Source organism: Rhopalosiphum maidis, chromosome 1 (genome assembly GCF_003676215.2).
Source record: "Rhopalosiphum maidis isolate BTI-1 chromosome 1, ASM367621v3, whole genome shotgun sequence".
Lineage (NCBI taxonomy): Eukaryota > Metazoa > Arthropoda > Insecta > Hemiptera > Aphididae > Rhopalosiphum > Rhopalosiphum maidis.
The window spans coordinates 57454076-57478571 of NC_040877.1; the positions used below are offsets into that span (position 1 = coordinate 57454076).

General features: G+C 27.3%; 3 protein-coding genes across 4 annotated transcripts; 2 read left to right on the forward strand and 1 right to left on the reverse strand.

Annotated features, from left to right (window-relative positions):
• The first annotated feature begins 1756 nt into the window (after positions 1 to 1756).
• On the forward strand, positions 1757 to 12393 carry LOC113553605 (RNA-binding protein cabeza). 2 transcript variants are annotated; one of them, XM_026957011.1, is made up of 10 exons: positions 1758 to 2053; positions 2675 to 2887; positions 3201 to 3347; positions 3480 to 3516; positions 9222 to 9250; positions 10924 to 11057; positions 11131 to 11260; positions 11329 to 11541; positions 11610 to 12069; positions 12142 to 12393. In XM_026957011.1, exons 1-10 carry the CDS (start codon positions 2041 to 2043, stop codon positions 12173 to 12175), a joined length of 1410 nt encoding a protein of 469 aa, XP_026812812.1. In that variant the 5' UTR covers positions 1758 to 2040; the 3' UTR covers positions 12176 to 12393. The 2 variants fall into 2 exon arrangements, with proteins under 2 accessions (XP_026812821.1, XP_026812812.1); XM_026957020.1 differs by lacking the exon at positions 9222 to 9250 and having other exon boundaries at positions 1757 to 2053.
• Positions 12394 to 14827: 2434 nt separating this feature from the next.
• LOC113549858 (probable Bax inhibitor 1) lies at positions 14828 to 17931 on the reverse strand. Its single transcript, XM_026951341.1, has 5 exons — positions 17571 to 17931; positions 15806 to 16035; positions 15506 to 15732; positions 15258 to 15428; positions 14828 to 15197 (listed from the first exon to the last, which is right to left on the reverse strand). The coding sequence occupies exons 1-5, from the start codon at positions 17618 to 17620 to the stop codon at positions 15168 to 15170; spliced, it is 708 nt and encodes a 235-aa protein (XP_026807142.1). The 5' UTR covers positions 17621 to 17931; the 3' UTR covers positions 14828 to 15167.
• Positions 17932 to 17989: 58 nt separating this feature from the next.
• On the forward strand, positions 17990 to 21555 carry LOC113549856 (DNA primase small subunit). The gene is made up of 8 exons (XM_026951339.1): positions 17990 to 18512; positions 19145 to 19301; positions 19378 to 19509; positions 19572 to 19796; positions 19874 to 20081; positions 20165 to 20370; positions 20431 to 20615; positions 21413 to 21555. Exons 1-8 carry the CDS (start codon positions 18419 to 18421, stop codon positions 21430 to 21432), a joined length of 1227 nt encoding a protein of 408 aa, XP_026807140.1. The 5' UTR covers positions 17990 to 18418; the 3' UTR covers positions 21433 to 21555.
• The last annotated feature ends 2941 nt before the right edge of the window (positions 21556 to 24496 follow it).

Sequence of the window (24496 nt, forward strand, 5' to 3'; positions counted from 1 at the left end):
ATTAAAGAACAAAAAAAGGGTGCTTTACAGGATTTTTTTGGGTCGATTGTAAACTCTTCCGATGGTAAACTCTCCCGGGCCTACTCCAGACTCCAGTACTACCTGACGGAACATGTAAACTCTCCCGGGTCTTCAATATCAGTACTATTTATTTAATTTAATAACAATCATAAACTAAATCTAATGATAATTTAAGTTTCATTTAAAAATAGTCAATCATATAATAATTGCAAAAATAATTATACTTCCACCTCGTTTTTCCCCAGAGCACTATCTTTGGCCAACTATATACTGGATCATGTTGATTTTAGTATATATTAAATATATTAAATATTATATACTACCTATATTATAATTTATAATCAATGACAAGTACATCTTAGTTTGCAGAAATAAATTTTTATTTATATTTTCAATGAATAATGAATCACATGATAATTATAGTTTATTGTATCCCCCTATTTTAAAAAAAATATTTAAAAAATCCACCTCTAGACTCTAGTGTGGGACTGTATTCATCCCGTATTCCCGTCATGCCTGAAAGAGTAAAAGCTAAAATTAAGATTGGTTCTACTGAATAAAATTTAGTATATTTCATGAAGATTGACAAATTAAGTTATTAAAATTTGTCTTAAAATACCTATTAACCTAACTTTTTTTCTATATGAACCAACGACGCGGTGAGGACTTCTTAATTCTTTCGTATTACTTCCGCGACCTTATGTTAAATATTATTATACAATTTTTACAGGTATGGTTATGTCTCTTATAGACCTACATTTAAAATATTTTATAAGTTGTAGCTGAGTCTCTTTCAGGCGAAGAGATAGGACTGAAGTTTGTGATGTCATGGTCATAGTCCCTCCTATAAGATACCCTTATTTCATTTTTAACTGACGACGCCGCGGAAACATCCTATAAGATTTACCTATTCTACCTACTATATGTCTAAATCTACTTACTTATGACCTAACAATAGTAGCGTAGGTACCTAACATATTATAGGAATATTTTACTTTTTACTCCTTCCGAAAAAAAAATACTGACTATATAGATTTTTATTTTTCAACCGTAAAAGATATTGAAGTTGAAAATCAAGCATTTTTATTATTCCAAAAGGTGATATATGTTGAAAAAAATAAAGATCAATGCATTAAATTCATCGCGCCGCTTATATATAGTTATACAAAATAATGATATAATAATTTTATTTTCAATACCACTGTTCACTGACATATATACATAATTATTAAATGATCGCAGATATTATATACTTATATATCATATTATCATGTACATAAAGTCTAAAATTATTACAATTGTAATAAAAAATATTACAGTATAATAACTATAATACAAGTTTAAGAAATGTATTATAATTATTATTATTATATTAATTAATTATTTAATACGAGTATACGAGTATTTAAAAGGTCCATTCGTGGATATCATGTCGATTATATAAATTAAATAATATTGTGTATTATAAATAAAAAATTAAAAAGCAATAAGCATGGATTATTTGGTTAATCTTAGTCCATGGTATAAACTAAAAAGCAGTAATTTTAAATTTTAACATGACAAAATAGATCTATTTTGTTGTGAATTTTAAAATAGTAAATACGTGCTGTGGTTTATCTGGCACAGTGTTACCGTAATACGAGACGTAAAAAGTCCCGCACAACGTGGGCGAGACATGCACGAACCCGCGCCGACGACGCTATAAACAAACGCCATTTTGTGCTATGATGCTTGAGTCCAGTGCCTGCTCACTCCCACCACATAATTTCTGAATTAACACACGACTGACCGCCGGCAAGGAAGTCTAAATTGCAATTTTACATTATTGCCGTTTATGTTTTTTGTGAATTCTGAGTTCTGAGTTGTGGACCCAAACAGAGAGACAGACGATCTGAGACATATTCGTCTGCTGTGTCCCGTGCACATTCCATCGCGTAGTTACCCGACGGGTGATCGACCGTAGAAGGTAGAAAACAGTAGTGTTCGAAAAACCCAAATCTCGCGCATCGGCACTAAGACATGGCTAACCCACGTAAGTATGGTCACACGTTTTACTGTCAGTTGGCCGGGTTGTGTATTTTTCCGTTATACGAACGTTGTCAGACTAATCCTACTTGTTTCGGCTGTCGCGAAAACATCGGATGGCCGCGTCTCGTTCACTGAGAGTGCGCGCGGCCTACCGCGTGTCTGGCGAATGTAATGCGCCGCTTTCTAAATGTCGATTGAACGCATTAATACTGTTGCAACATACATAACGTAGCAATATGTTAAGGGTTACATATCTAAGGAGGATCTTACGCGGGATGTTTGCTGTGGGTTGAATAGGTATCTAGTACAACAAATGTATATAATAAAACATAGTCAATAGAGACTTGTTGTTTGTACGTTTTTATCTATATACGTGCTAATAGCTTAAGTTACTATACCTTATGTCATAACAACCTCAGTTTTGTAACAATTATCAGAAGACATTCTACTGTCAATTCTCTCCTATTATCATTTCCATTGTTAGATTGCGGCTATATATTTAATTCAATTTTATAACACATTTTATACAATTATAAGTAGCCAAGTACAACTTAACTTTGACTCATATTATATACTAGTTAATGCCTAATTTTTAATGTTACTCGTTTTATTTTTATTATTATAGAATACTCAACTGGTCAATATGGTGGAGGGGGAGGGGGTGGTGGTGTAGCTGGTGGATATGGTGGATATCCAGCATATGGAGTTCCTCCCCCTGGCCCCCCAGGTTATCAACAGCCTGGTGCACCTCAGACACAAACTCAACAGCCACAAAGTGGATATCCAGGTAGCGGTGGATGGAACCAACCTCCACCACCACCAACAGCAGCAAGTCAAGGTAAAAACTAGTGTTGAAATTTCAGATAAAAAATTCAATTAAATATCCATATCTTCATAAATTAAATATATATATATATTTAATTTATAGTGCCTTTATAATTACCTTAATACTTAAATTTTAAATTATATGTAGTTATTCAAACAGATAACAATTTAAAGTACATCTTTAGTGATTTCTAAAATTAACTGTATTGTACTAACTTTTTTGTTCATTATTATGATTTTGAAATATAAAAACAAAGTGTTGTAAACTATTATCACATTTTTTCAACTTTTATTAATTTTATTTTTCATTACTTTCGTTAAAATAGGAGGAGGATACCCTGCTTATGAACAACCTCCGCCAAGTTTTAGACAGCAAGGAAGTCAACAAGGATCATTTAATGGATCAAGCAGTGGAAATGGTTATGGTGGTCCACCATCAAGTGGTGGGTATGGCGGACCTAGCAGTTTTGGAGGTAATTGTTGATTGATTTTAAACAAGTATTTATTATTTACTTTTAGCACTGATTTTCATTACATTCTATTGATACTTATTGTGTAAATCTCATTACTTTTGTAGTTATTAATGTAATTAATTAATTTTTTAGGTGGTAGACAAGAACGTAATAGCGGTGGTGGATATGAGTAAGTACATTTATTAATGTTAAAGTTGCATTTTATATTTAAACGCAACAAAAATAATTATTATATATAAGATAATTTAGTACAATTATTTTATCACAAATATATTATTATGTTTGTATTCAGTAAAATTCCATATTTATTCATAGTAGGAACATAATATATTATGAATTATTAGCTTTACAAGAGTAAATTATAAATCTTTTACATATTTATGCATTGCTAAACAATTATATTCATATATTATATTATATGGCATTTTATGATGGTTTAAAGTTATAACAATACTCAAATTTCTTTGGAAATAGTCAAATAAAATATGTTTTATTATTTTTTTATAGTAATTGATTGAATACATTAATGACTTCAAATAGTTGTGGTAAAATAATTGAGTATTATTGAACTTGTTTTGAGCATTTATTAAATAAAAATATACAATGCCTATGGTATTTAGGATTTATTATGTAATGTGATAATCTGTTAAAAGTATTAGTGTTTGGTTTAAAATTTAAAATTGATTTTATTGATTGGTGTTAAATATATTATTAGCAGTTACAATTTGTATATATGAAATAGTGATGATTAAAATTATCTATATTTGTCAAATGTAAGATAATATTTTGTTTTTACCATCACTGTTTATTAAGTCAATGATACCAATATTGAATAGAATATAATAATAACATTAATAAATAACTTGAGAAAACACTATACTTTTATGTGTTGTTTCTGTCATGTGCACAGCTAATCCATGTACTGGATGGATTCTTACTAGTTATAGTTAATATTATAGTAAATTTACATAATGAATTTGTACATTTGTAGAAGATAATATTAAATACTCTATTCAAAATAAGAACAACGGTTGGGAACGACCGGTTTTTATCAGGCAACACCTGTTTATACTCCACATTGAGTTTATCGTTTTTATGCCTGCACTTTAATGGTTTCTCACTGTGTCTTAGCAGAGCATAAGCATTGATTTTTTTTTAATGAAAAAACTTAATTTATGCAACTAATTATTTTTTTCAAATTCATATTACTTGTAAATTAAGTATTGAAAATAACTGTTTAAGCTCAGTTCTCCTTAAAAATATCATAATCTGTAAATTTGTTTTTATATTAACTATAAATAAATAGCAAAAGAATCTGTTACATAGATTTTTTTGTTATGTGTGTATAAAAGCTAACACGTGTAGATATAGCATCCTCCAAATTAATTAATGTATTTAAAAAAATTATATTTAAGTATCTTAGTTAAGCAACGTAAGAGTAGTTTAAAGCTATACAAACTTTTAAAATGTATTGCTATTATTATTAATAATGACAAAAAAATTATTATTATGCTAATGAATTTTAAAAACACTTATTTTTCAATTTAATTAAGACTAGGGTTTGACTGCATATTGTTGGTATATTGTTCAATGAATGAATATACATCATTGATTTTGTGTAATTTGTTATCAAATTATATCATTTAATCCAGTATGGGATGGGGACTGTGTTCTAACAAGGTGACCCACTACTTACACTAAATTATTTTTATTTTTATTATTTAGAATAAATAATAATTAGTTTGGTTAATTCATTTTAAAGGTTATTAGAGATGTTTTTATTACAATTTATATAATTATATAAAAACAAATCTTTAATATTCAAAGCTCAAAATACGCTCTTAGCTATTTTAATTTTTATAAATTTTAAATTAAGTTGATCTTTAAAAAGTTTTATTTAAGTTAAAGTTTATATGGAAGGTTAATTTAAACTACAAATAAATTTATATCTTATTACATGTTTAAGAAAATTTATCATTAAATGTTTTTTTTTTTATGTGATATGGTATTAATCTTTAAAAGTTAACCACCATTACAATAATGTTACTATAATAATAAAATTTATTAACCATTATGTTCTTGGTTATTATTTTAGGTATAAATATATTTGTTATTTAATTCATGTACAATTATTTAATAGTTAATCAAATAAAACTTCTAAACAATTTATTTTAAACATTATGTAGGTTGTGTATTTTAAGAATTTTAAAATACTTAAATATAAATAATTTCTAGTTTGAAAGTGTTAAGTTAAGTTAATTGTATTTTATTTTAGTAAATAACAAATAGATTAAAGTTATTATGTACTGTTGGTTCTAGATGTAATTAAACTCCAAATTGTGTTTGATAATCGCATAATGTATATCTATTTATATTTGACTAGTCAGGATGTTCTTCTTTTTTAAAAATTAATTATTAATCCCAAAAAAATTTATTAATATTTGTTGGTATTGAATTATTTTACTGAATATTAATTTTTAACCAATTACAATTTGTACATAAGTATGCTAAAATTTGATGTTTAAAACATAAGAGGATGCTAGCATTTTTTTCTCTCTAACCCACGTGCAACATAGCAAATTTTACGTATACAAAATTGACTATAACCATATAACTTTCTCAAATTAGAGTAAAATGACCTATTATAGAATTTAAAGTTAAGACCATCATCATCTAGGGCGTCTCATAAGCGATTTATTGTATTTTTATTTTAAAGCGAGTTATGAGTTTTTTAAGATGTATAAACAATTTACAATTTTAAAATGAAAATATAATAAAACGCTTATCAAGATGCCCTAGATAATGTTCTTAACTTTTAATTTTATAATAGGTCATTTCACTCTAATTTGAGAAATTAATATGGTTATAGTCATTTTTGTGAACGAAAAATTTGCTATGTTGTGAGTGGGTAAGAGAGAGTTAACAAGTACTTCGCTGACTGACATCCTCTTAAATATTCATTTCATGTTTCTATCAGATCACACATAATAATTAAATTGACTTTCATTGACATGTGTTGTCAGGTTTTTGTTTTTGAAAACAAGTTGTGGCCAAAAATTGTTTTACCATGTTAATCTCAGCTAAATGATCCAAGTTATGTGGTTAATAAAATAAAAAAAAATGGCTTAAGAACATGGTATCACGATTTAAGATACTATCTTAAATTGTGTATGGTAGTACTCAGCACTACACTATAATTTTTGATGCTGTGCATAAAAGCCCTATGTTTGATGTTACTCTTAATTAAGACACTACGGTCTCATATATTATTTAAAACTATCATCTGATCATGTTTATGTTTTATATTTTATGTTATGTCATGATATCGACATTAGTAAAAGAGGAAGCTGTGTATAAATCAATGTTTATTTTCATTATACAGTCAATAAAAATATAATACAGTTTGGATAGTTATTTTTTGTCTAATTAAGTTGCCTCTTGTTAATTGATGTTTGATTTTGATTGTAGTATGCAATGGTCTGTATTATCAAGTTTACTCTAATGATTACAGACATTGTTCTAGTTTATATCTGATATATTTTACATTTATACTCTATTCAGTTAAGATTGACCCATTATCACACATGCATTCAACAGTCGCCATAATCATACATAGTGTTAAAAATGTCATTTTTTATATATTTAATTTTCATAATATCTAATATCATTCTATATACACATTATTTTTAAATTTTGTTATATTACCTTTATATTGTCTTGTTTATAACTTGGGTAGTTGAAGGTGTGTTTAAATCAAGTGTAACATTATCTTAATAAAGTACTTATTTAAGAATTATGTATATAGTATATGTAAATTAAATTTAGTTTACTTTAGTAAAGAAAAAGAACACATGCATACATTAAAATAAAAATGTAATCGGTTAAGTTAGGTAATAAAGTGACAAAAAGAAAGCATTTTAAATATTCTTATTTGAATAATAATATTAGTAAAGTCATATTTAAAACAAAAATATTTTACTTCTATAAAATCAACACTAAAATTTAGCATGTTTACTGAATATTACAGTTAGTTCCCTATTTAATCAAAATTATTTTCAGTAACTGGTCAACAGTGTTAGTGTATATTTTAGTATAAGACAATCTTCAACTTATGGGTCATGTAAGTTTTTAAAAAGTGGATACTAATAAGTACATTTTACTAACATAGAACAATAATACACTAAAACAATATTTATTGTACAACTGTACGTATACTAAATATGTTATTATGTATTATTATTTGATTGACAAAGGTTGGAAATACTTAATATAAAATAATATACCTAGAACACTTCTACAATAGTATAAGATCTGAGGCAATTTTTTTTTTTTTTGCTTTTTGTGGCTTACAACGCTCTCATAGGTCATGAAAATTGTATGATAAAAAAAAGTGGGCCGCAAGTCAAAAAGGTTGAAGACCACTAGTATAAGAGATCTTTATTAATTGAAATTGCTATATATTAGTCATATTTGATTACGTTGGGTTCATAGTTATTTAATTATATTATTCATTTTATGTAGATGTCATTATATTTTTTTATTTAAATAAAATAATACTTTTGAATAAATATTTTGAACAAAATATCTTTTATATACTTGTACTTATAACTATTAAAATATATTAAGTTATCTTTAAATATGATTTTTAGTGAATAAGTATGGTATTATTATTTATTTTAAGTAAAATGGTGTCTAGTCATTTATTACTATTCATAATATGAATATTAAATTATCTTATGCTTTAAAATTGTCTTGTTTAAATAACTGTATAATTATTAAATTAAATATAATGACGTAAATTTGTTCAGTGACGTAGCCAGGGGGCCAGAAGGGCCATGCCTCCTCCCCCTCGGCCGTGTTTTTATTATTGTTTTTATATCAGTACGTCCTAGATATAAAAAAAAAAATTATTATCATCATGATGTTATTTATTATCTATAGCTGTGGTACCTAGTTCGATTACAAACGTTACCAATTGTTTTGTCTAGGTGATCAGCAGTGAATTTTATATTCTCCCCTTAGAAGTCCTGACTACGCCACTGAATTTGTTGGTACTAATATTAAGTAGTTGTTATCTCGTTATACAAGAATTTAGGTTCAAACTTAATATAATATATTGGTTCAACAAAGACTTGAAAGTTATACTCTAAATATATAAAATTACTTTAAACAATATTTTTACTATTTAAAAAGTCCAAATTTGAAATTGGGTATTTTTTGTTTTGTTATTTAAGTTCATTTATTTATATTTAGTTGCCAATAAGTAGTTTTTGAAGTAAAAAAAAACTATACATTTATTTTTAACACTTAGACAATTGTTTACAGATACTTGTTATGCTAAAAACACATTATATATATAATAAAAAGTGTGTATACTGTATGGGTTTTCCACACTTCATAAATGCTAGTAAAATTGTTTTACAAATAACTGAAATACAAAAAATATAGTAAAAAATATCCAAAGGTCATTGCATTAAAACAATCATCTATAGTTAAATAACTGAAACCATGGATTAATAGTAAAAAAATATATATAATACATAATCTCTAAATGATAAGATTTACAATGCATAATAATTACAATTTGTATTCTTTTTTAAAATAAATATTAATAATAAAAAAAAATTTAGATAATTCTTATATTAATATATTTTTAAACAAAAGGCAATTTTAAATATATTAATACTTTTCATGTACTAGTAATTATTTAATGTTTTACACTTCAATATTCTTAAACTTTATGTCTTTATATCAAAGTTTAATTTAATGCTCATTATAAATAATTATTATTCTCTGTATTTTATTTTCTTAAATTATTGATTTAATTGTCAACCAATAAATGTTATCGTGTTTGATTTGTTGATTTTGTTCTAGTTCCGGCGGCAGGGGTGGTTTTAACAAAGGTAAATAGCACCGTATTCAAGTGGTGCTTCTTATACATTTTAAGTAAATGGTTCATAGGCGCTCAAATAAGTCTGTTAACTATATAAGTATATTACCCAAAAGCTGATAACAAGATAAGTTAGGTATCTTGTCAAGGTAATACTTCTAACCTGTATTTAGCAATTCTTCATCATTTATATACTAGAGAACGGTATTTATGATATTTTATTCACTTTTTTAAAATCAAGTGGCGTGCAAAGTGGTTAGCAGTTTCACTATTTATTTAATATATAATTAAAATTTTGAGCAATAATGTAGGGGTATATATTTCGTTTCAAGAAAAAAGGAACTTGTTTTGCGCATAAAACAGACTATTGGCAAACATTTCGAGGCTCTGTTTTCCGCACTTTACTGATGGCATGATAAACATATCATTTTGTTGTCGGCTATTGTCAGTTATAGTAGTTTTTGTTGAAGCACAGGTTCCTTCTCTCATGGAACGAAGTATAGTCTGTAACATGAATATTAATATTACATATACATGTATATTTGGTAAATTAGATCATACAAAAATGCGTTTATAAAAACATGAAATGATTTTGTGTATATATAATATTTATACTTTTTATTATTGTTAAATTTAATAGTAGTTAATTTTAGTACATATATTATAGGTAATATTAAATTATAAATTCAAATTAAATTAAATTCTTAAAAGTTATTATCTATGTATGGGTATTATTACTGTTGTGTAAATAAATACATAATTGAAAACAAATATTAACTTATTTTAAAATAAAGCTTATTTTAAATTGTTAAACATTAAATATAACTAAATCATTAGGTCTTGTACTAATAACATTATAAATAATGTGATAGACAAAATACAGTGTATCAGATATGTGTTTATACATTTAAAAAATTGATGTTAAATAATATATATATATATATATATATATTTATATTAAAAGTTTGATTTTTAGTATTAGGTTGGTTATGTGATTGGTTAGTTATTGGTTATGAGTTATATTTATTATGTCTATAATGAAATACATTGTGTGGTAATAATAGTAATACCATTTTTTCTTTTATACAAATATGTAATTTATTTGTCATGCCATTTTTTTGGGTTGGTGTTAAAATGGTTCTTTGGTACACTGAATGGTTATTTTATTCATAGGTTACCACTAAAAAGTGTTAATATTAAGCCAACAATTGTCCTTAATAGAAGAGTGTGTATTGGTTAAATGTGTTAACTGCGCCTCAATAATGCACGCCACTCAAACTGTCAGATGCAGTTTCATTGATTTGTAGTTAACAAAATTGTATTCCTAATATTTACATGTATTATATATAATGGGGTGTGTGTCCCATGGTTTTTTTCATTTCAGTTAGTGTATTAAAAGTTTTCCTATTATCTGAATCTTCATAAAAGTGTTATACAATTGCTTAATATTTAAATTATTTGCAACTCGACAATAATTGGAAGTTATTTTGTTTTCATACATTTTTGAAGATAAGTTTTTAATAAAGTTGACATTTTGTTTAATTAATGCAATAGTGTATTGTACATTAATATTAAAGTCGTATTTTCATGGTTTACAGAAGTATCTGATTGTCTTGGTTTTTCTATTTATTTATTGATATCTGTTATGTTAATATTACTTGTTAATTCTGAGTTTTTTTTGTCTAGGTAGTGGAGGACCTCCTAATGATCGCAGTGGAGATTTCATCGTCCAAGAGGATACAATATTTGTTTCTGGCATGTCAACAAACACTTCTGAAGCTGATATTGAACAACACTTTGGTTCAATTGGCATTATCAAGGTATTATATCTAACTCATATTAAGTACAAATTTTATATATTTTCATTTTAATATTTATCATATTTTATATTAGACTGATAAAAAAACTGGAAAGCCCAAAATTTGGATGTACAATGATAAATCAACTGGAAGACCTAAAGGTGAAGCAACTGTTACATATGATGATGCTCATTCTGCTAACAGTGCTATATCCTGGTTTAATGGTTTGTATTAAACTACTGTTGAAAAATATTAATTAACTTAAACATTAAACCAATTACTTAATATTTAGGTAAATCATTCAATGGATCTACAATTAATGTCCAATTAGCAACAAAGAGAGATAATTGGCAAGGTGGACGTGGCGGTGGTACAACTGGTGGTAGTCGTGGTGGTACTGGTAGAGGTGGACGTGGGGGATATGGCGGTGGTGGTTATCAAATGGATGATCCCGTATCAGACGATCCATCAGAAGGAGGTGGAGGATTCTATGGTGGCCCTAGAGGTAATAATTTTTATTTACATTGAAATTCAAAAAAAAAAATATGTTAACATTGAATGTTCCATTTTTAGGTGGAAGAGGTGGTGGCAGAGGTCGTGGTGGCGGTAGAGATGATCGTGGGCCACCCCCCGACCGTAGAAGAGATGACCGTATGAGCAGTGGAGGTGGAAGAGGTGGTGGCCGTGGCGGTGGTGGAAATGATTCAGGTGGCCGTGACGGAGACTGGAAATGTTCAAATCCAACTTGTGCCAACACAAACTTCTCTTGGCGTCTAAACTGCAACAGATGTAATGATCCAAGACCTGAAGGATTTGGTGATAGTGGTGGCAGACGAGGAGGTGGTATGGGTGGTGGGCGTGGTGGGCCACCCATGCGCGGACGTGGAGGTGGTATGGGAGGTGGCCGTGGCGGTCCTGGTATGGGTGGTAGTCGTGGTGGGCTTGGCGGTGGTGGAGGAAGAGGTTTTGGAGGTGGTAGAGGAGGACCTGGTGGACGTGGTGGTGGAGGACGAGGTGGTGGACCGATGCGAGAGTAAGTTTATATTTATTAATTATATATGTGCAAATTTATTTGTATTAAAATATATTTTTTTAAATTTTTTAGTGATAGAAGAGGAGACAGAAACCGTCCATACTAATTATTAATAATAAATAAAAACTAAATATTTTTAGCAATCTAATTTTTTTTATACATTCTTTTATTGACGAAATATGCTTTGTGTAATTGTAGCTAGATAAAACTTTACTAGGTAGCAAATTTCAGAAGTCCAGAAGTTCATAATTATTATTATTAGTTCTTTTATGTAAATAAATAATAAGGTTATCATATAAATGTGATGAACAAGATTTCTGTAACCATGTATTGTTTTTTTTATTTTAAATTGAATGAAAATCATAATTTTTTTCATTGTTTAGAGTAACATGTGTGACCTTCAACCTCATTTTTTCATAATAAAATTACTTGTATTGAGTATTATTATATAAATACTGATATTATTTTTTGTAACTTTTAAATAATGACTTCAATAATTAATTTAATTTTGTTATTAAATTCATTTCTATATTTCCACTATTCATAGTTGTGATGAACCTAACTGTTTCCTAATATTAATATAATTATTAATCCAATTTGTTGTTATAGATGGCTGGGATGGATAAGATACTTGATAAAATTATTAATATTAAATTAGATTTGTTATTTTTTATTTTAAAAATTGGGTCAACATTTTAACAGTTATAATGGGAAAACTTGTATCACTTCATAATCAACCATACTATTTTTTTGTTATTAGAATACTGCACACAAATGGTCAGCACTCTAGGAGGAAGTATGTTTATAGTATAAAAACTAACTTAAAAATTGGAATGATTAACCGACAAATTGTAAAATGGTAAAACTTTACTTAATTGCATTAAATTGGATTTTTTTTCATTGGCAGACCAATAAAATAATCCAAGTTTCCCATGTCCCTTTTGGATGTTGTATATTTTATAAGGCACCGCAAAATACGCATAGGACAAAACCAGACACAGATTTAAAAAATTGGATATTTCATTACCGCACACAGATTTAGTCGTTAATTATCGTTATAAATATATCGCAATCAAGATTGGGTACTTTATTAATTACGGTGTTAGGGCCTCATGTGTTATATCGAGAGACAGACTCCTCATTTCCCAAAATTCTTCATACCTTCATTCTTATGTTCTTAGCTCACTTTTCCATCTTTAAAATTATTTCTTTTTATCTTGTTTTAATTTTGGTATGAGTTGTTAGTTAGGTAATGAAAAAAAAAAGTGAATCAATGACTGGCTTCTTATATCGTAAATAATGCCACAATATTTAGTATGAGGACATTGTTCATTTGGTTCTGGGTTTTAATAGTCACTAGACACACGTGGCTTTATGAATATTATTATGTAGAAATGCAATACTATCAGTCATGATGATGATCTTGCATATATGATCGTTTGATGTTACAAAATATTTTTGTTTTAATTTATTTTATAAAATATTTTCATTTCTTCAAAAGATCTTGTCATATAAGCTCATAAAACAATCATCAGTTATTAAGGCTAAAATAATTTTTTGTCGAGATACTCTGCAAATGCAGATCATATTGCACTCAATGCTTTACTGGCCACTCGTCAATACTCGTTTATAAGTCTGGTCACAAACAACAAGCCGAGTATCGTAGAGATTTATTGTGTTACTAATTTGATAGTTTTTTAATTTATTATAGAAGAAAGCGATTTGTACATGATCATAGAAGTGAGAGATTTTGAACAAAATAATTCGCGTCGCCATCTCTTGATAACTGCCTAGGTGGAAAAAAGAAAAAGAATGGCGATACGTGTGTATGACGCATCATATAAACTTACTATATTTATTATATTATAAAAGACGTGGATTATAACATGGTGGGTAGTGGCTGTTGTCTTCACTTATGGCTTCTCTACGATAATGGCCACGGTGCCGTTAATACTGGCACACATTGTTTGAACTAATAATTATTCAAATGGAGTATTGGTTTGTATTAAAATTCAGATATTATGCAAGTTTATAATTGAATTCAAATTTATATACTTCACCGTAGAGTGGTTACCTACTTTCCTATTTTTAAATTTATTTTTCTTGATATGATAATTTTAAAATTTGACAATTAACATTTCAAGGCACAATTTGTTCAAATTCTAAAAATATTATTAAAGTAACTAGTTTTCATCATTACGTGTAAATAGTGCACACAATGAGATATTCAAAGTATTAAAATTAACCTTTTTAATAATACAAACCAAACATCTTTTTACGTTTCAACAGTCTTGAATTAATAAGTTTAAAACAACTAATGGTATTATATGAATATATGCAATTTATTGCTGACAACAATTAATTCAACTCAACAATCCATTTACTAATAGAAAAATAAAAATAATTACAAATAGCAATATAAAAGAACCTGAGAGATGTATAGGCTGAAAGATTGCCACCGCTCAGAAAAACGATGATTTATCATTGATTTCAAATTTAACACATTCATTACAGAAACCCACTAAACAATAAAGTATGCTTAACACCTAATATATAACAAAGCAAGTTCCCCAAATTTATCTAGGATTTGAAAAATAAATTGTGTTATTCATACATTTTTAATAATTAGTAGCATATGTAATTTGATTGAGTTAAATCTACGCAAAAATTTTATGGTTCACGGAGAAATTAATAATTATAAGGATGTTATACTTCAATTTGAAAAGGAAATCCATATGAATAACGAAAACATATATCCTAATCAGTTAAAGTAACAAATTTATTAGTCTTTTAATATAAAAAAACCATTGTGATTAATGAAAAATATAATTCTATTAAATGAATGCAACATAACTAAATGCCTATACCAAAAGAACAATTTTGACATTAGGTAAGTTTACCTTTAAATGGTCTAAACTATAACTTAAATCATATAACTTACAGAGTAGTAATATACATAAAGATATTATCAAACTAAAAACAAAAACCCACTATTATAATTTTTACTCTTAAATTTAATTTCAAATAGTTGGTAGTGTACACAGTTGATATTAAGTTGGTAATTACAATTATTATTTTTTTAAAGAGGTTGTTTCCATTCAGTCTTTGCGCTTCTTCGATCCTTGTTCCTAAAACAGAAAAATTATAATTTTGATTCATATTTATATTTATTAATATTTATTTGTTACTTTTTGTGCTAAAATGATGAGCAGTCTTCTGAAGATGCCAATAAAGTCCACAAAGAGATCAACAGAGTGAGCAATGAAATCCTTGTCTCCAGCTCTTCTTTTTTCCATAATTAACTGAGTATCGTACAAAACAAAACCACTCATAAGTGCTAGACCAAGGTAAAGATAACTCTGAAATATACATAAATAGTTAGAAATTAAAATAAATAAAAAAACAGTTGGCGATATATATGATATTAAAAACATACTTTGAATATAAGCTCTGAACCAAGGAATAAGTTAGCCAAAGACAAACACATCAGAACAGACAGCAACGACATTAAAGTACCACCTAGGTAGAGCCATTTTCCACGTTCAGCAAAAATGGCAGACAAACTGAATGATGTAAACACCAATGTAGATGCCAAAAATGCTGTTGGTATGATACTGGGGTCCACATGGATAACATATTCTAAAACTGGTCCAATTCCAAGGCCTATAACAAACAATATTCCATATAAATAATTTATAAAATTAGGTTACAAATAATATTATTTATGAAAACTAACCAGTGAAGAAAGTAAATCCAACTAAATAACTTATTCTGAGAGAACGATTTTTTCCATTATCTTGTGTGTACATAAGTGCTAATAGTAATCCAGTAGCACCCAGAGTTGTAAATAATCCAGCACTTAGAAAGTTTGTGAAAACATGGACATAAGCCCCAATTGCAGCTGCTATCATGGATACTGTTAAACAGGCATACACATTGACTAAATGTGTACGTACAGGTTTTTCACTAAACAAAATAAATGCACAACATTGTATAAAGATAAAATAATCTAATAAAAATAATACGTTTTTTAAGCATATAACAATCTAGTTTTTTCTTTTTAACTATAGTAAAATAACTTATTAATTAAATATAATAGTACAATAAAATAAAAATACTAAGTAATTCAAATTTGTATCACTATTTTGAAATATTAGTTTAGAAACTTGAGCAAGTAAAACTATTTTTATGTAACAATTGTAACCATATCTACATTTAAAGGCAATATCTCAAAGGTAGGTACTATTACAAAGTCTTACATTGAAATATATTAAACATGATTCATGATTCTTTTTATCTGACATACGTCATACTAAAAAAAAAATTGTTAGGTATGAAAATATTTATTATTCTTGATAAGATAATAATTATTATTAACTAGGTATATATTAATTTTTTTATTATCTATTTTAGATCTAATACAATATTTATTTAAAAAGAAGTAAAAATGTGCTCAATAGGTAAGGTAACACCTAATCCTAATGTTTTATGATTAATGACTTATGCTTAAAATGATGATGAAAAAAATAATTCACTATACTAAAAATGTCATGGAATTTACTGATAAAATATTAATGATGAATTACATAAAAATTCATTAAACATTTTATGAACCAATTGTTATCTAAGGAACCATTCCCTTTAATATGATACAGTAGCACACGATCTATTAAAAATTAATAATTTTTTTTTAAATACAATTCAGAATAAACACAATCAATTTAAATATATTGTTCCAAAATTTAGTTTAAAATCACCTAAATATTTCAATAGAATGAAGATCCGAAAATAGGTTGTGCAACAGTAATATGTTTTCATAATAAAAAGTAGATATTCTAAATTTTATTAATAAGCATATTATCAAATGAATAAAAATCAACAAATTATTAAATGTAATATTTATGTAATGTTTTACAAAAAATGCTAATCAATAAAAACAAGTATTGAAGTATAGGAATACGATTGACATATAATGAACTGAATAATTTATATATTTAATACCAACATAAAAGTTGTAATTAGCATACTAGATAATTAGTATGTCATTGGAATTTTACTATTAAGTGGTATTACGTGATTATTTGCAACTGCAATGTGTATTATTATTATTATTATTATTATTATTATTTTGTTGTTTCCAACTTCCAAGGATAACATGACATTTAAAACCAAACTGAACGACCGAGAAGTCTCGAGTTTGAAACATATTATACCATTAAAATATATTTCTTGTTCTCTTTATTAGATACAATAACAAAAAAATGGCGTATTAACTATAACGATACCGACCGCGTGATAGCGTTCGTCGATAATCTATATAAATTAAAAATGAAAATATCCAGTCAACGAAACATATTGTTCTGAAATCTCTTCCGCCGGGTATAATATTTTTAATATTATTATACGGGTATTTCAATAAAACAATATAATGAAAACAATGATAATAACAAAAATCGGTATGCACTATGCGCGTCAGAATTAATTCATATCGGCGAACTTACATTTTCGACCCAAATGAACGGGCGAACGTGCGGAACGTCGTAGCCGGCATGTTAAGTTCTGCGTGCGTGTTTATTTATAGGCAGATACGTCCGGTCCGGTCGTCAATACGATGCGAGATGAAATGAACAATGAGATCTCGCGATCTATTTCCGTTGACGGAAGTGAATACGACAATTCGATTCGCGTTAAATATCGTCGGTGTTCCGGTTGCTAAAATATAATTTTTAAAATTCTCTTTTACGTTACTGTGTTGAACAATCGTAACTTTCAAGTTTTAAATAGTTGTGTGAACTGTGAGGAAAATAATCAAACTGAGCTTAAATAAGCGTTGTGCACGAACTAATGAACAACATCACAGTGGTAGGCGATGACGACAATGAGAAGTGACTGGTGAGACACAGTAGGAACACGTAAATAAAAATCCGATGACGTCACCGGTGGGTCGTCGAGACCTTGGCGGTGGGACGCTGTAGTAGCGGCCGTTGCAAAGACGTTCGAAAACACGAACACTTGTCATAGCGTTTTCCCGCCTTTTCTTTATTTCTTATCATATCGAATGAATATCGTTGAATAAAACGCGCAAAGCTGCTAGTGCGAAAGGCAAAACAATAAAAAGTATTGGACATGGTTAAAATGTCAAATACTCTCGCAGCTTACGTAAACGTATCTTAAATTATCGTATCTTTGCTTCGGCATTTGGCGACTGTCACAACTTCACGTTAATGTCAATAAATTAATAATTATTATTATCATACCAAATTAAATGCAAAACAAGCAGCAAACAAATATTTAGTCTCGCTACAGTAGTCTTACTAAACTGTAAAACGTCGATAATAATATTATAATCATGGCCGACGATCAATTTGCTGACTATCTTAATGTCTACTACAAGAAATTGTTTCCATACTCGCAGTTTCATAAATGGCTTTCCTACGGAAACGGTGAGTTTTTTTTTTAAATCGTTCAAAACCACATTGTATAATGAAAATGTTAATATTTTTATTTCTAAAACACTCAACTGTGGACCGCAGTTGATATTTATGATATTTAAGAACATTATGTTACCATCAATATATTAGTGGTTTTTGGTCTCCAAAATTAAAAATTTAGTACCAATAGAACTAACTACTAAGTCTAATATATCATTTTTTTAAATAAATATATACAACTACAATTCTCCTAAAAAATAAGTTATTTGTTAATAAAATAACATCCCATATTACAATTAAAACGTCATTTATTAGTTAAGTTGTAAGGACTTCATTCTATTACCTATCAAGAATAAATACTTAATAAGTATTAACTATTATATCTACTGTGTACCAATAATAATAAAAACATGATATATTTCATATAATAATAAAAACATTGGTGCTTGGTTATTTTTAATAGATATTAATTATTGTCTTATTGAGCAACTAGTTTTTTACATTTTTTTATGATGAGGTGATGCAGTTGTTTCAATGTTCTCTAATTATAGGCCACCACTAGTTAGATAGATCATATTTTATGTGTACCTATGGATTTTTAATGAATCACTATTAATGTACTCGTTTTTATTTTGTATTTTCAGTAAAACCAGAAAACTTTATAAATAGAGAATTTTCGTTCACCTTACATGAAGATATTTACATTAGATATCAATCGTTCAACACACTTCAAGAAATGGAAACAGAAATTCAAAATAAATGTCCTTTTAAAATAGATATTGGAGCTGTGTTCAATATGAGGTTTATATAATTTTGTTATTATAAAATATTTCATTATGATGTATTTGTATTTATAATTTCTATACATATTTTGTAGTCCCAAAGTCTGCCGAAATTATCCTCAGTTTCATGCTCTTGAAAAAGAATTAGTGATTGATATTGATATGACTGATTATGATCAAATCCGTACTTGTTGTTCAGGTGCTGAAGTCTGTCAAAAATGTTGGAGGTATATGTAAAAAATGTTTTCCAATTGTTTAGGGAATATTTAATTTTGTATTTTTATTGTAGATTTATGGTTATTGCTGTAAAAATATTGGAACGAGCACTTCGGGATGATTTTGGATGGAAGCACTTATTATGGGTATTCTCAGGTCGCCGAGGTATCCATTGTTGGGTATGTGATGAATCTGCAAGAAAACTCTTACCTTCTGAACGTGGTTCTTTCATTGATTATTTAGCTTTATTATCTGCTGGTGATTCAAAACGATGTAATGTAAATCATCCATCAGTAAAGTCAGTTGAAAAAACTTAAATTATAATAACTTTTATTTAATCAAAATAATAAAAAAACATTTTATCGCTAATGATAGACGCAGTATTTCCATTATAAAAGAAGAGTTCAATTCACTACTTTCTGAACAAGATTTCTTAGGAACAACAGAACAGTGTAATAAAATTTTGTCATTTATAGCAGATGAAAAAATTAAGGAACAAATTAATTTACAATTTTCAAAGTATCAAAGTAGTGTACAACGATGGGAAGCACTTACTGTTATAATTGATAATAACCATAAAAGGGTGAAATTATAAATCATAAATTTTATACAATGTATATTTTTTACCTAACCTTAATTCACTTACAATTACTTTTATTCTAACAGGGGTTATTAAATTTCAAAACTAAACATTGTGTGGAAGATATTTTGTTGTACTTGGCATACCCGAGACTTGATGTAAATGTAACAAAGGGGTTAAACCACTTGTTGAAGTCTCCCTTCTGTGTTCATCCAAAAACTGGAAAAATTTGTATACCAATTAATCCAAAAGTTATAGAAAAATTCAATCCCAACACTGTACCCACAATTAAGTAAGCAATGATGTATAATTTTTCTTATTATTATATTTTATTTATATTTATATATTTTAGTGTTTTAATTGATGAAATTAATGAGTATGACAAAAAACAAAAAGAAATTATCAATGATGCAAACTTGAGTAGTAATCGTTTAAAAGATTATAAAAAAACTTCATTATTAAAAAGTGTCAATATCTTTGAAGAATTTTTAAGAAATTTAGAAAATACTTGGAAGGGAAGTAGAATTAAACAAAGTGGTAAGTTTTAATCATCTATTGATATATGTACATTTAATCGTTATTTTTATAATTAACAATTTTAAAAATACTTGATGAAGTAGCTTTGCTTCATAATAATTTTCAAATCTACATCATAAGTAATTCATTATAATATATATTAAATTTTAATTCAGTTACAAATATTGTGGTTCTGAAATCCCTCTATTTTTTTTTTCATGTTATCTTATGGTTATAAATACCTATTATTATTAAAATCTAAATTAACATATAACGTTTTAGGAATTTCAAAATTAAAGGTGCTATGCATAGGCATGCCTACGAGGTTAGGCAGGGTGTGCAGATACCTCCCCAGCAACTTATTGAAGAGTTTTAACAGTATAAAATACCTAACCTATGTAGTGTGTAAAATCAAAAATTTTACAATTTGCCTGAACACGTCTATGGTGCTAAGCACTCCCAAGTCCCACCCATCTTATGCCTTTGCTTTTATGGATATTTTATGAATAAATTATATTACTTTGAATAAAATTATAGGGATGGTAAGCTGTACTATTTTTTCCTAAAAACATGCATAATATATTGTATAATTATGGTTGTAAGACATTTTTGAGAGAGAAAAGTACCAACTAGATTAAATTAATGACTAAAAACCATGTAAAATAATTTTAATGCTCCTAAAGATGTCACATAAAATAAAAAAAATACCATTATAAGGTTAATAAATTGCATTGTTCTGCTTAAAATGTAAAACAATAAAATACAATATGCATTGTTTGTTTTACAAGTATTAAATAATATGTAATATTTGATTTCAGATATTAAAATGGAATTTTAAAATGTACGTGTCCTTACTGTTAAAATATTCTGAACTCGCTGAATTGAGTCATTTGCTATTGTATTATTATTAAAACTTTTAATATAACTTTTTTTTTTTTAATTATATTTATTTTATTCCATATTTTGTTTTGGTTTTATTGCCTATATTAAATATATAATCAATGCTACATAATTTTAATTTAGGAATTTTGAACTTCAGTACTTCAAATATTTAGGGAACAAAAGTTTCTATAAATGTAAACCATATGACTGACTACACATTCCTAACAAGTTTTAGGATACTAATGGGTCTCTGTTGTATTAATTGTGACTAATGTTATATTACAAATTAATAATTATGATTATTAGTTTTCAGTATATTTGTTTTGTTAACCTAATCATTCTAACCTACATGTATAATTTACTTAATTAAAATATAATTCTTACTGTACTACCAATAAATAATGCTATATACAAAATTGTTAACTACTGTTTGTGGTATACAATATGTTTTAAACTTTTAAAGTCCTTTATCTCTCTCTCTCTCTCTCTCTCTGTGAGACTACAACAAAAATAATTTTTATAAATTCTGTTAAAAAAAAAAACACGTGTGTAAAATATATAATATTTCATTCAAACCGTATTTAAGTGATTTCAAAGATCGAAATTTTGTTTATAATACTTTAGATACTTATTATGTTGTCTTAAATAATCAGAAAAAATAGAAAATTATACCAACAAATTCAAAAAATTGACTATTTTTAAACCAATGTTTCAATTCACCCCATTCAAAGGTTAATTGTAACCATGTCATATAAAAAATTATAATAAAAAAACCTAATAAGTTATATAAAAAATTATAATAAAAAAACCTAATAAGTTATAAAAAAAATAGAATAAAAAAACCTAATAAGTTATATTACTGAATGATACTTATAATGATAAACAAGGTAACAAGAATTCTAAAAAAGTATTTTCTTTAATAGTAGTATAAATGCCTGGTTTTTAAATTAAGTTCAAAGTTGGATAAAACTTAAAAATTGTTGCAATTCACCCCCATTTTACGGTACCCAAATCTATTTCATAGTATTGGAAAATTTAAAGAAAAACAAACCAAACTTCACATTGATGAAAATATCAATCCATTTGCTTAACAACATAAATACATTCCGATAAATTTAAGAAAACTACTAGAAAATGAACTTATGAGACTTGAGAAATTAGACATAATTGAGAAGGTATATGGACAAACACCCTGGTCTCTCCCATAGTCTTAGTACCTAAAAAAACGGAGAAGTCAGATTATGTGTAGAAAAGAGCAAATACAAGCAATACAGCCATAGAAAGTACCTACCTACGTCACATAACCGTGGCCATTGATGACATAGTAAGTACCATAAATGGATCAAAAATATATTCAAAATTAGATCTTAATGATAAAAATAAAATACTATCAGTTAGAATTGGATTGTGCATCGAGATTTATTACAAATTTTAGCACTAATTGGGATCAAGGCGGTACGCTGGTACAAAAGGTTAAGTTTTGAAATTAACTTTGCGGCAGAAGTAATCCGAGATGATAAAAGTCAAGTAGATAAGTACTTGTGGACATTTCGAACTTGATGAATGTTACTATGTTAGTGACAATATACTAGATACTAATATAGATATACTGAATCTCGAGAAGAACACGACACTACTTTAAAAATGTATTAAATCGGTTACAAGAAAAAGGACACATTAAACCAGTGGCGTGGTGGGTGGGTAGGTAGTAGGTATATATCCTATAGTTATAGATGCCTAGGTAAGTATAGGTATAAAATAAATTAAATACCACCCTTGGGATTTAAATTTAAGTGTTAATATAAATTTTAGGTGGGAAGATGTGTTGGTATTCTGTAATTGGCCTCTGATCAAAAAGTAGTTCACCACGCCACTGCATTAAACTATGAAAAACTATAATAGATAATTTCACTCTAATAATTAAGGTAAACACACAAAATTAAAACTTATTTCTGAACTTGAACGTATATTTTGGTATGGCATTATAAGCATTATTACCTATATATTATAGTAAGGTGAAAACAACACATGCATGATGCAGGTATAATCTCGGGTACAGATCTAATTTATTGTTCATTAATCATTAATTTGTAATTACATTGTTTTAACAAATTACAATTTACAAGATATTCATGAGTTTTTAAATTTCTACTATCTGCAAAAAGTTGTTGTACTAAAAGATTTTAAACATATTCTAATTTCAATAAAAAATCCATTTTCAATTTATCATGCACTAATAAGCCACTGAGAATAAAATTTAGGTACCTTCTTTCGAAAAGCAAAATAGCTAGTACTTAAAAAAAAACTTCAATATTGTAATAAAATATATTTTTTGTTGATTATATTATGTTATCTTCTAAAGTTGTAACCTTAATATCATGTACGTATATATTAGACTTATTAGAAGATAAATCCCCAAGGGCTACTTTTCAGTTGAAAATAAAGATAATAGATCTATAGTTAAAGCGCATATACAAAAAAATGTTTGTTTTTTTTTTAAGGTGGGGGGAGGGTCATATAAAAAATGTACAATTATTAAAATAACATGATATTTTTTTTTTCGTTTTCATGAACCTCCTTCCATCAACCCACCCTATTTATGTGTCTGTAAATAGTTGTCCCGTTACGTAACATGCTAATCAAAAATTACTACTTGTCTATACATGTATATAATATCACGCAGACGACGCGTTTTAAATTAAATTATTCTTTTTATCTTGTGTATTGAAAGTTATAAATAGTAGTGTCGGTTATTTTATTATTTTATTAGCCATTAAGTTTTATGAATTTTTAACTACTACCTACTAGTGTTTTATAAGACACTGTACATTTTTTTTAGTTTTTCACAAACTTCGTCACAATTCTAACTATATATACGCTTATAAAAAAATATTATGGCTAAACATTTTTATATTTTATATTGAGAAACTAACAATTTATAAGGAAATTTGTATTTCGTTTTCAAGAATTTCTACGCGGTGAACAATTTTTAAATTGACATTTATAGAAAAAAAAACTAA